Source organism: Rhinatrema bivittatum, chromosome 2 (genome assembly GCF_901001135.1).
Source record: "Rhinatrema bivittatum chromosome 2, aRhiBiv1.1, whole genome shotgun sequence".
Taxonomy (NCBI): domain Eukaryota; kingdom Metazoa; phylum Chordata; class Amphibia; order Gymnophiona; family Rhinatrematidae; genus Rhinatrema; species Rhinatrema bivittatum.
Window position 1 is genome coordinate 174,423,707 of NC_042616.1, and position 12,810 is coordinate 174,436,516.

The 12,810-nt window shown below is 48.8% G+C and overlaps 1 protein-coding gene across 1 annotated transcript in view; it reads left to right on the forward strand.

The window, feature by feature from the left end:
- LOC115084265 (probable acyl-CoA dehydrogenase 6) overlaps positions 1–12,810 on the forward strand; it is a 317,847-nt gene that overhangs the window by 212,218 nt on the left and 92,819 nt on the right. Inside the window, 1 exon segment of the mRNA XM_029588898.1 lies at positions 390–557. Within this exon segment, the coding sequence (XP_029444758.1) occupies positions 390–557 (168 nt within the window).

Sequence of the window (12,810 nt, forward strand, 5' to 3'; positions counted from 1 at the left end):
TGCATATTATTTTACAAGCACATGCCAACTTGATCGCTAAATCATTATTGTTTATTTACTGAGACTGAATGCAGTGTTAGTCATTTTATATAAGCTCTGCATCCTGTTGCTTTTAAGAATGTGTGCTTTGATCCTGGTTTACTGTATTGGAAAATATCTTTAAATGCATGGGATTTCAAATTTTGTGAAACTGAAACCTGCCACCTTTGTGAATTGGGTTTAAAAACAAATTGTGATTGAGATTATTTCAAGTCTGACAGCAGAAGAATACAGCACTTGAAATATGCTATATCACTCATTGATTATGCAAAGAGATGTGTACATTATTTTAATGTTATAGTTTCTGATTTTAAATTCAAAGCACCATAACTTTGTTTTCACATCTGTAGGTATTAAGACGACAGCCATGAGGAAGGGTGATGACTATGTCATAAATGGAGGCAAGATGTGGATTACAAATGGATGTCAGGCCGACTGGATGTGCCTCTTGGCTAACACAAGTGACACACTTCCTCACAGAAACAAGTCCCTGATATGTCTACCAATGAAGCTGCCTGGTGAGAACTGGGGTCACATAATGGTATAAATTAGAAAAGTGCTTAAAGTGAAAATGAAGAATAGGATGATAGGTTTTACTAAGAAAATGTCCAAAACATGAAAATTTAGATATTGTCAAGAACTGAGACAAAGAGTTTTTATTTTGTTAACATAATCAAATGTGAAAACAGAGTGCTTAAAACAACACGAACTACTTTTAGCATAATTTTCATCTGCAGTCTAACTGGCTGATAATTGTGGCTGATAATTATCATAAATCTAACCAGTTAAATATAATCATTGGGTCAGGGTGACAAGGTGGGAGTCTTGGGGCATGCAGGTACAGGTTAATCTGTAACCAGGTAAACTAACAAACAAGAGAGATTGCAGGGCTATTGTGGCCTAGACTAACTCTCCCCAAATGAAAGACATACTCCACAATGTCTTGTTGAATGCTTGCAGCACCCCTTTTGTCTAGGAACTGATTCTCCAGCCTCATATACCGTGTCACATCCCTTATGGCAGCCTCATAAGGATCCCCTAACAGTCCCAGTACTCGCCAACCACTGATTTGAATTTATGGTCTTCCATGGCTCTGACTTCCCTGATTAGCTTCAGTAGCCAAGTTTGGAAACTCTTCGTCTGCAGGTATCAGTAATTGGCCATTTAACCTGCTGACTGGGTTACAAGCGCTTCTAAACAAAAGTCCAGACTACAGAAGTTCCTTCAGTTGTTTATTTTCAAGCTCCACATGTGCTCCTTCATTTAGAATATATTACAATTTTAATATTCAAAACGACAAACAATTTTACAGTAAACAAAGCCCATACTCTGCTTCCAAAGAAAAAAAAAACACCAAACACAAAAATCATTGCAACTTCTCAGATTGGTTAGATTACAGCCAGATAGCATTTCTATTCTTTTTCTAGCGTTGCTCCCAGAAACAACTTGTTAACTAATTTAGGAGAAATGTTCCTTCTGTGCACTCGAGAGATGTATCTGGCTAACCCCAAGCAAATTCACAGGGTTGCAGTCAGCTATCCTCTTCCTAATTATTCCTTGTTAATACTTCAGAGTTTATTTGTGTTATAGTACTAACTGTGTAGTTTTTAGCAGTACAAAAACTCTCACAAAAATTCAACACCAGATGTAATACCACTAATTTATTTTTCATCTCTCTCCTTTGTGAGTTTTCCTAAACACCTTTGTAAAATTTTTCTTTTCTCTTTACCCAAAATCAGCAGTTTCCCTGTACATACCAGGATCATTCCAGACGGTGGGTTATGTTCCATGTCCAGCAGATGGAGTCAGAACACAAAATTCCCAGGGGAGGAACCATATAACCTCGCCTTCCCTGTAACAGCTCTCAGTAACGTTCTGACTCCAGCAGATGTGAGCAGGGGACTTGTGGTCCCCAGCTTGTTAGCTTAGGGCTACTTCCTCAGGGGGATCAAGTTGTAAAAAAAAAAAAAAAAAGGAAGTTTTAAATTTACAGTTTAGGTCACTTTGCTAAGACTCCTCTTACAGCAGGGGAGAGCTCTCCGCTAGTGCTGGCTCATCGCTCTCTAGCCTGGTGACTTGTTGACAGGCTGTTGCCTGTTTTCTTTCTTTCTTTTCTTATTTTCCTCACTGAGGGCCCAGTTGGGCTAAGTGTATTTTTGTTTCATCTTCTTTTTCAGCAGAAGACTGCAATTTTTTGGACTCCGTTCGGCTCTCTGAGGTGAAAGTCGGTAGTGCCGGCCTCTCCCTCCTGACCCAGGTTTTCCCCCCTCCCTTTTGGGGAGCAACCGACGTCCCGACCTGCGGCCCCGCGAAGCACCATTCCCCGGGGCCGCCTGCTGTCGAGAGGTTAATTCCCCGTCAGTTCTTCTTCAGGTCGGTGGGGGACCGCGGCAAGCGTCCGTTGCCGGGTCGGCGCTCATTTTAGGCGCGAGCCTCCTGTAGAGCCTCCCCCCCCTCTCTCTCTCCCTGCGGCGATGCAGTCCGCGGCGCCTTGTGAGGGCTCCAACAGGGCTGGATTATTTCCTGAAGAGGGTCTGTGCTCAGGCTGTTTCCCCGAGGGGGAATGTGTGCCAGCTACTAACAAAGACGTTCGAGCTGCAGCCCGCGGGGGAAGGAAGCGCCAAGCCCCGCTCCCTCTCAATGCGGGAACAGCGGCCATTTTGTTGCAAGATTCTGATGCCACGCTTTCTGAGGAGGACACGGATAATCCGTTCCCCACTTCTAGGCCCGTTTTGGTCTCTTACTCCGAGTCTCATCCTGGTAGGCAGAGGGGGGATCCCCCGGGGGGTGACCCCTCAGGATGCCAGGCCTTTTCCCCTAAATTCATAGTCCTGATGCACAGGGCTTTTCTTCAGAGCAGAGACACGACCTTCGGGACCTGGGGACCCTCTCCCCCCAAGATACCATGTCCCACCCCCCTCCTGGGTGGGACCCTCCCTCAGGCTCGCCCCCTTTAGTAGGCGGGGGAGCGGGGACATCTCGTGGTCCTACCGGGACACCATCAATAATACAGACTTCGTCGAGGGAAAGACAATCACAGGACCCTGATGTGGACGACCCCACCTTGGCGGCCCAGGTGGAGGGCGACGACCCTAGGGTCCTCCGCATCTTCCAAGCGATGGAGTTAGATGACTTCATTCCCTACATCCTCCAGGAAATGGATATTGATCCCCCTCCGGAACCTGTGGGGCCTGACCCGGCTCTCAAGAAGGGGGACCCCCTCCTAGCAGGACTGCGGCCTCTAGCCAAGTCTTTTCCCACTCATTACAAGATCTTGCAGTTGATCACTCGGGAATGGGATTCCCCGGAGGCCAACCTTAGGGTCGGTAGAGCCATGGAAAAATTGTATCCTCTGCCGGCCGATTTTTTGGAAATTCTCAAAGTTCCCGCCGTAGATTCTGCGGTATCAGCGGTCACAAAGCATACCACTATTCCTGTCACTGGTGGGACGGCGTTGAAGGATATGCAGGATCGGAAGCTGGAGGTTTACCTCAAGCGTATCTTTGAGGTCTCGTCCTTAGGGATGCGGGCGGCTATCTGCAGTTCCCTCGCACAGCGAGCGGGTCTTTGGTGGGTGCAGCAGCTTCTCACCTCCCAGTCCTTACCAGACACTGAGGCTCACCAGGCGGACAGACTGGAAGCCGTGGTTGCCTATGGAGCGGATGCTTTATATGATCTTTTAAGGGTCCTAGCCCGAACCATGGTGGCCACAGTCTCAGTGCGTCGGCTCCTTTGGCTTTGCAATTGGTCGGCTGATGCTTCTTCCAAGACACGTTTGGGGTCCCTTCCTTTTAAGGGTAGGTATCTTTTTTGTGAAGACTTGGATCAGATCATCAAGTCCCTTAATGAGAACGCGGTGCACAAGTTGCCCGAAGATCGACCCCGTTCGTCAAGATCATATAATTACTCAGAAACCGTTATCGTAACCAGCGGAGAGCGCGTCCTCAGAGGCAACAGCCACCTCGGGCTCCCTCTTCTCGTTCGCACTCCTGGAACCGGCCCTTTCGTGGGCGCCGCCAGGGTAAGGAAGTGCAGGGTGCTGGTACATCCGCTAAATCTACCCAATGATGCCAGACGGACCCGCAAGGTGGTCCCTCGACTGGGGGGTCACCTTGCTCTCTTCTACGAAGAGTGGGTCCAAATTATGTCGGATCAATGGGTTCTGGATATTCTAAGATGCTGTTACGCTTTGGATTTTGTTTGCGCTCCTCGGGACCGGTTCCTGTTTTCCCCTTGCGGGTCCTTAATCAAACAGGGAGCAGTGCGGCAGACCCTCGATCATCTCCTTCAATTGGGGGCCATAGTGCCGGTGCCAGCCGCCGAACTGGGCCGGGGGCATTATTCAATCTACTTTGTGGTTCCCAAGAAGGAAGGTACTTTTCGTCCTATCCTGGACCTCAAGCAAGTCAACCGGTCCCTCAGAGTCCCTCGTTTCTGCATGGAGACACTCCGTTCAGTGTTAGCGGTAGTTCATCCGGGAGAATTCTTGGCTTCATTGGATCTCACGGAGGCGTATCTCCACATACCAATTTGTCAAGCTCATCAGCGTTACCTACGCTTCAAAATTTTGGGTCAACCCTTCCAATTTCGCGCTCTTCCCTTTGGCCTGGCCACAGCTCCACGGGTTTTCACGAAGATCATGGTGGTAGTGGCAGCAACCTTGCGCAAGGAAGGCATCCTTACCTGGACAATTGGCTCATCCATGCAAAGTCACGAGTGCAGTGTATCCTTGCAATCGACAGAGTGGTACAACTTCTCCAATCTCTGGGATGGATTGTCAACTTCACCAAGAGCAGCCTGGTCCCGTCCCAGTCGTCGGATTTTCTGGGAGCTCACTTCGAAACCAAAAATGCCAGGGTTTTTCTGCATCCGGACAGAGCTCATTCTCTGCGTCAGCAGATTCAAGGATTTATGGCGCTCGAGACGCCCACTGCCTGGGGCTACCTGCAGGTACTGGGGACCATGGCATCGACCATCGATCTGGTTCCTTGGGCATTTGCTCATCTGAGGCCTCTGCAGAGATCCCTACTCTCTCCCGGTGGCAGCCGGTGTCGAGAGATTTTCAGGCAATCCTTCCGATTCCGAGAGGAACCTTCATCAGTCTCCATTGGTGGCTGGAACCGCGGCACCTAGCTCAGGGGGTATCGCTAGAGGACCCGGATTGGGTGATTATCACCACAGACGCCAGCTTCACAGGCTGGGGAGCGGTCTGTCTGGACAGCTCAATCCAGGGTCGATGGACGGAGGAACAGTCGAAGTGGCCCATCAATCGCTTGGAGACCAGGGCGGTCCGTCTGGCGTTACAGGGTTTCTTCCCCATAGTACGCCATCAAGCAGTCAGGGTGCTATCGGACAATGCGACTACAGTGGCGTACATCAATCGCCAGGGAGGCATGAGAAGTCTGTTGGTCTCTCTGGAAACCGACAAATTGATGGAGTGGGCAGAGCTTCACCTCCAACGACTAGCGGCCTCGCATATAGCGGGAGTGGACAACGTACAGGCGGACTTTCTCAGCCGACAAAACTTGGATCCTGGAGAGTGGGAGCTCTCGCAGCAGGCGATGCGGATAATAGTACGGCGATGGGGGACACCGCACACAGGCTTAATGGCAACCGCCGGAAATGCAAAGGCCGCCGGCTTCTTCAGCCGCAGGCGGGAGCGCGGCGCCGAGGGCGTGGACGCGCTGGTCCTGCCCTGGCCGCGCCACTGTCTCCTATATGTTTTCCCACCGTGGCCCCTCGTGGGCAAGGTCATCCGCAGGATAGAGGCACACCAAGGGCCGGTGATCCTTGTGGCGCCAGAGTGGCCCCGACGACCGTGGTTCGCGGATCTGCGCAATTTGACGGTGGAGGGTCCCCTTCGTCTTGGTCAGCTGCCACGTCTTCTACGCCAGGGACCAATATTTTTCAAGGAGGCAGATCGCTTCTGTCTTGCGGCCTGGCTTTTGAGAGGCGTCAGTTGAGGAGGCGCGGTTATCCGGAGCCGGTTATTTCAACGCTACTGAAAGCACGTAAGATGTCCACCTCTGTTACCTATGTCCGAGTCTGGAAGGTCTTTGAGGATTGGTGTGGAGCGAATGACATTCTTCCCATGCAGGCCTCAGTGCCACAAGTCCTTTCCTTCTTACAGGCAGGTTTGGATTTCGGTCTTGCTTACAATTCTCTTCGGGTTCAGGTGGCGGCCCTTGGGGCTTTTCTTCGCAGTGGAAATAAGGAGTTTCTGCCCTCGCATCCGGACATCTCCCGTTTCCTTAAAGGAGTGAAACACTTAAAGCCTCCGATTCGCCCACCTTGTCCATCGTGGAATCTGAATCTGGTGCTCCGAGTCCTCTGTGGTTCGCCGTTCGAACCTCTAAGCTCGGCTACCATCAAGGACGTCACTCTCAAGACCATTTTTCTCGTGGCAATCAGTTCAGCAAGATGTATTTCCGAGCTGTAGGCCCTATCCTGTCGTGAACCATACCTTCGTTTCACGCCTGAAGGGGTTTCGCTGAGGACGGTTCCTTCTTTTCTCCCTAAAGTGGTTTCGGCATTCCACCTCAACCAATCGGTGGAATTACCATCTTTTGCCTCTTCTGAGTCTGGAGACCTGCGTAGACTGGATGTACGGCGGTCTCTGATACGCTATCTGGAGGTGACTAATGATTTTTGGCACTCCGATCATCTGTTTATCCTCTGATCCGGACCTCGGAAGGGTTGCATGGCCTCCAAACAATCTATAGCGCGGTGGTTGAAGGGAGCGATCATAGCGGCGTACCTTGGCGTAGGTAAGTCCCCTCCTCTGGTTGTCAAGGCTCATTCTCTTAGAGCCCAGGCGACATCTTGGGCAGAGAGCTCCTCCGTCTCCACTCAGGAGATTTGTAGGGCGGCCACTTGGAAGTCGAGCCATACTTTTGCGAGACATTATCGCCTGGACGTCGGTGCTTCGTCGGGCGGTCAGCTTGGAGACAAGTTAATACGAGCAGGGCTGTCTGCGGCCCACCCGTGATGGGAAAGCTTTGGTACATCCCACCGTCTGGAATGATCCTGGTATGTACAGGGAAAAGAAAAGTATTCCTTACCTGCTAATTTTCGTTCCTGTAATACCATGGATCATTCCAGACACCCTCCCTTGTTTTGGGTGTTTGCTTGTGGGACATCCCTGCCTACCTGTCTTAACAATCTTTTACTCTGTATTTCGAATACTGCGCGTCTTTTTTGTTCACGCACTGCTGTTCGCAAGTTCACTGTTCAGAATTTAGTTGCTGTTCATTTACACAGCGGTTATTTCAATTCCTTCTTTGATTACTTGATCCCTCTGTTTTTAGTCTCTCTCTTTTGGGCTTTGTTAGTCTAGTTACTGAGAGCTGTTACAGGGGAGGTGTGGTTATATGGTTCCTCCCCTGGGAATTTTGTGTTCTGACTCCATCTGCTGGACATGGAACATAACCCACCGTATGGAATGATCCATGGTATTACAGGAACGAAAATTAGCAGGTAAGGAATAATTTTCTTTTAGAATTTCCTTTTCTACAATAAGCCTGGAAAAATTAACTTACCTTAGTGGCTGAGCCCAGTAAACATTGCTTCAGGTTCATCTTCTTCACTGCTTGTCTCCATGGCTGTCTTCCCAGCTATTTTCCTGGCTGTGTTTCTTGACGGTGATGCCTGGCTGCGCTGTATATGCATTCAAAGTGAAGTATCAGGCTTAATTTGTTAGGGGTAGTAACCGCCGCAATAAGCAAGCTACTCCCACGCTTATTTGTTTACCCAGACTGTGCAATTCAGTCCTTTGTTGTTGTCGGAATATAAATCCTCTTTTCTTCATTCCCCTGCTGTTGAAGCAGTGAGCTGCACTGGATATGCATTCAAAGTGAAGTATCAGGCTTAATTTGTTAGGGGTAGTAACCGCCGCAATAAGCAAGCTACTCCCACTCAACCTTGTTGGTTGTTACCTGAATGAAATCCTCTTTTCCACATGTCTTCTTGCCTTTGAAGCATAGAGCAATGTTGGAGTCTCATTAACCAAGTGAATGTTTATTGAATAAAGGTATTAATCACCAGGTAGTAGCAGTCATTCCTGAAAGCCATCCCCATGCCTCTTCTCTTCATTCCCATCCTCCAGGCTTTATGGATCCACAGTGTTTATCCCACACCCCTTTGAAATCCTTCACAGTTTTGGTCTTCACCACGTCCTCCGGAAGGGCGTTCCAGGCATCCACCAGCCTCTCCGTGAAGAAATACTTCCTGACATTGGTTCTGAGGCTTCCTCCCTGGAGTTTTAAATCGTGACCCCTGGTTCTGCTGATTTTTTCCAATGGAAAAGGTTTGTCATTAACTTTGGATCATTAAAACTTTTCAAGTATCCGAACGTCTGTATCATATCACCCCTACTCCTCCTTTCCTCCAGGGTATATATATTTAGATTCTTCAGTCTGTCCTCATAAGTCATTCGATGAAGACCATCCACTTTTTTGGTCGCCCTTCTCTGGACCATCTCCATCCTGTCTCTGTCCTTTCGGAGATACGGTCTCCAGAACTGGAACTGTTCAAGGGGATAATTACTTCCATTTTCTTACTCGAAATTCCTCTCTCTATGCAGCCCAGCATTCTTCTCGCTTTAGCTATCGCCTTGTCACAGTGTTTCGCCGACTTCAGATCGTTAGACGCTATCACCCCCAGGTCTCTCTCCTGCTCCGTGCACATCAGCCCTTCACTCCCCATTGAATACAATTTTTTCGGATTTCCACAGCCCATATGCATGACTCTGCACTTATTGGCATTGAATCTCAGCTGCCATAATTTCGACCAATCTTCGAGCTTCCTTAAATCTCGTCTCATTCTCTCCATTCCTTCCGACGTGTCCACTCTATTGCAGATCTTAGTATCAACCGCAAATAGACAAACCTTACCTTCTATCCCATCCGTGATATACATATGTCGCTCACAAAGAATTTGAACAGGATCGGTCCCAACACTGACCCTTGCGGCACTCCGCTCATCACTGCTATCTCTTTAGAGTAAGTTCCATTTAACATAACACATTGTCTTCTGTCCTTCAACCAGTTTGCTATTCAGGCCACCATCTTGGTACTCACACCCAAACTTTTCATTTTATTCACAAGCCTCCTGTGCGGGACCGTATCAAAAGCTTTGCTAAAATCTAAGTAGATGACATCGAGCACTCTTCCTCTATCCAATTCCTTAGTCACCCAATCAAAAAAGTCGATCAGATTTGTCTGACAGGACCTTCCGTTGGTGAAACCATGCTGCCTCTGGTCCATCAATTCTGCTGCTTGTAGATCACAATTCTTTCCTTCAGCAGTGACTCCAATACCTTTCCCACCACCGAGGTGAGGCTAAGCGGTCTGTAGTTTCCAGCCTCCTCTCTGCTCCCACTCTTGTGAAGCGGGACCACCGTCCTTCTTCTCCAATCACTCGGCACCACTCCCGTTTCCAGGGAGCTATTGAACAGGTCACACAGCGGAGCCACCAGCACATATCTGAGCTCCCTCAGTATCCTGGGATGAACCTCATCAGGCCCTATGGCTTTATCCACCTTCAGTTTCCTAGCTCTTCCCATACATTCTCTTCTGTAAACAGAGTTTCATCCATTCCGCTTCCCTCCAGTTTCTTGTTAACTAGCATCGGTCCTTCTCCGGGGTCTTCTTTAGTGAATACTGAACTGAAGTATTAGTTTAATATTTCTGCCATTTCTTCATCTGTCTCCACCCATTGATCCTTTTCACCTTTCAATTTCAGTATACCACTTTGGACTTTTCTCCTTTTACTGATGTATTTGAAAAATGTTTTGTCACCTTGCTTTACCTCTTTGGCAATCCTTTCTTCCGCTTGAATTTTCACTTTCTTGATTGCTTTCTTCATCTCCCTCAGTTCCACCAGATATTCTTCCTTGTGCTCCTTTCTTTGGGATTCTTTCTATTTCTTGAACACTGTTCTTTTAGCTTTTATTTTGTCTGCCACCTCCTTTGAGAACCAGATAGGTTTCATTTTTCTCTTGCTTTTCTTTACTTTTCTAACATATAGATTAGTTGCCTTGGTTATTGCTCATTTTAGTTTGGTCCACTGTTGTTCCACATCTCTCTCGTTCTCCCAGCCTTCTAATTCTTCCTCCAGGTACTTCCCTATTTCATCAAAGTCCGTGTTTTTGAACTGCAAAACTCGGGTCTTGGTACTAATTCTCCGTTTCCTATTTTGCTATGAAACCATACTGTAAGATGATCACTAGTGCTGAGGTGGGCACCTACCTGGACATTAGAGACATTATCTCCATTAGTGAGAACTAAACAGAGTATAGCTCCCTCCCTCGTGGGTTCCATTACCATTTGTTTGAACAGAGCCCCTTGCAGGGCATCCACTATCTCTCTACTACTGTTAGATTCTGCAGAAGGGATTCTCCAGTCTACATCCGGCAGATTAAAATCTCCAACAATCACCACTTCTCCCTTCTTTCCCATCTTTTGGATGTCTTCAACCAGATCTTTGTCAAGCTCTTCCATTTGATTTGAAGGCCTGTAAACCACTCTAATAAAAACGGAAGCTCATCATCTTTTTTTAGATCAGCCCATAGTGCTTCTTCTTTGCCCCATCTTCCTTGCAGCTCAGATGCTTGTTTCTGACATAAAGAGCCACTCCTCCCCCTTTCCTATCCTCTCTGTCCTTCCTTAATAAGTTATAGCCCGGTATTGCCGTATCCCAATCATGAGATTCCGTGAACCATGTCTCGGTGACAGCAACAACTTCCAAGTCCATCTCCACCATTAGGACTTGCAGATCTGGGGATTTTATTGCCCAAACTACGAACATTTGTGCTTATAGCTTTCCAGCTTTTCTCATTCAGGTTACTGCTTTTCTTGGACTCCTTTTGTGACTTATTTAGTTGAGTTTTGTTATCCACTTCACCCTTTTCCATTGCATTTGTATTTGGGGAGTGACATTCTAATTTCTTTCTGCCACCCCCGGCTTCTAGTTTAAATGCCTTATGACATAGGATTTGAATTTTTCTCACGGGACAAGTAGGATGGTAGTCCTTACATATGGGTGACATCATCAGGATGGAGCCCAATCACGGAAAACTTCTGTCAAAGTTTCCAGAACTTTGACTGGCCCCTACTGGGCATGCCCAGCATGGCACTAACCCTGCAGCCAACAGGGGTCCCCCTTCAGTCTTCTTTTTTCCGCCCAGCAGTAGCCTCGCAGTTTAGGAGCTCTGAAGAGATTCCTGATAGGAATTTTCCTCACGGAGTTAATTAAACTTGAATTGCCCCACAGGGGTCCCTCCTCTAACTTTTCTCAGGCCGCGGTACTCCAGTAAGTTTTTACCTGTTTTCTGTCGATTACCGTTGAGTTTGGCCCTCGCGGCCTACTGGCCGTCGACCGTACCGCGGCTCGATTTTTTTCTATGGCCATGGCATCGGGGTTTCGTCGGTGCCCAGACTGTACTCACACCATGTCTATCACATACCCTCATGGAGTCTGTATACTGTGTTTAGGCGGTGAACATGATGTCCTGACTTGCACCAAATGTGCCCTCATGACACCAAAAGGTCGCAAAGCCAGCATGGAGAAGATGGGACTCCTCTTCCATGCTCACACCCCGACGCCGTCCATCGCATCGACGTCATTGGAACAGGCGTCGTCGAAGTCACACCAGCATCGACCTCCGTCCGGTGACCATCCGCCATCGACGTCTTCACGGCCATCGACTCCCGTTACTCCCCCTCAAGATCGAGGGGATCGTAGGGAGAAACATCGTCATCGGCATCGTAAGTCTCGGACTGTTGAGGGAGCGAAATCATCGACCTCACCACCGTCCGAGCCACCATCGAAGAAGCCCCGTCCAGAAATGGCATCGACCATTCCTGCGACTGGGACATCGAGGCCACCCTCACCCGATCGGGGTTTGGAAGTCGTGATTCCGCCTGTAAAGGTGGTCCCTCCGACTGTGCCTCCGCCTCCCTCTTCCGTCACGGAGCTGGGGCTGCTTGCTCCAGGTCTCCGGGAAGAACTGGATCAGCTGGTCCAGGAGGCCATCGACAAGGCGATGCAACGGCTCCAGGTTCCTCCGGCACCGAGAGTGGAACCGGTCACCAACCCGATGACAGCAGCACTGGCACCGCTGCTATCCCGGATTGAGGCGCTCATGACCGCCCTTCCACTGGTGATTCCCGGGTCTCCAATGGCTCCGGTGTGCTCCCCGTTAGCTTCATTGGGAGGAGAAACATCGTTCCGCATTCCTCCTTCGGGAGTATTGCCTCAGGCATCGATGCCATTTCGTCCCTCGCCACCGATTCATTCATTGGGAGCGATACAGACATTGGCGCCATCGATGCCTTCGATACCGGCACCGATGCTTTCCAGGCCGTCCACGGTGCCCCCGGCGATTCCTTCGATTTTCTCGGAGCCTCATCCAGGGCCTTCGGGTATCCAACCCCCTTCTCGTCCTACAGGTCAGTCTGCTGATCCTTATGGCACCTGGGGTGATGATACTTCCACAGACACCGATGACTTACCTTCACCTCCTTCTCCTACTAAAGGTAGAAAACGTTCTCCTCCAGAGGACCTTTCTTTCATTAATTTTGTGAAGGAAATGTCTGAGTTGGTCCCTTTTCAGCTTCAGACAGAGCAGGATGATAGGCACCAGATGATGGAGCTCCTCCAATTCCTGGATGCCCCTAAAGTGATCACTTCTATTCCCGTTCATCAAGTTCTTCTTGACCTCCTCAAAAAGAATTGGGAAAACCCAGGATCCATTGCCCCAGTCCACAGAAA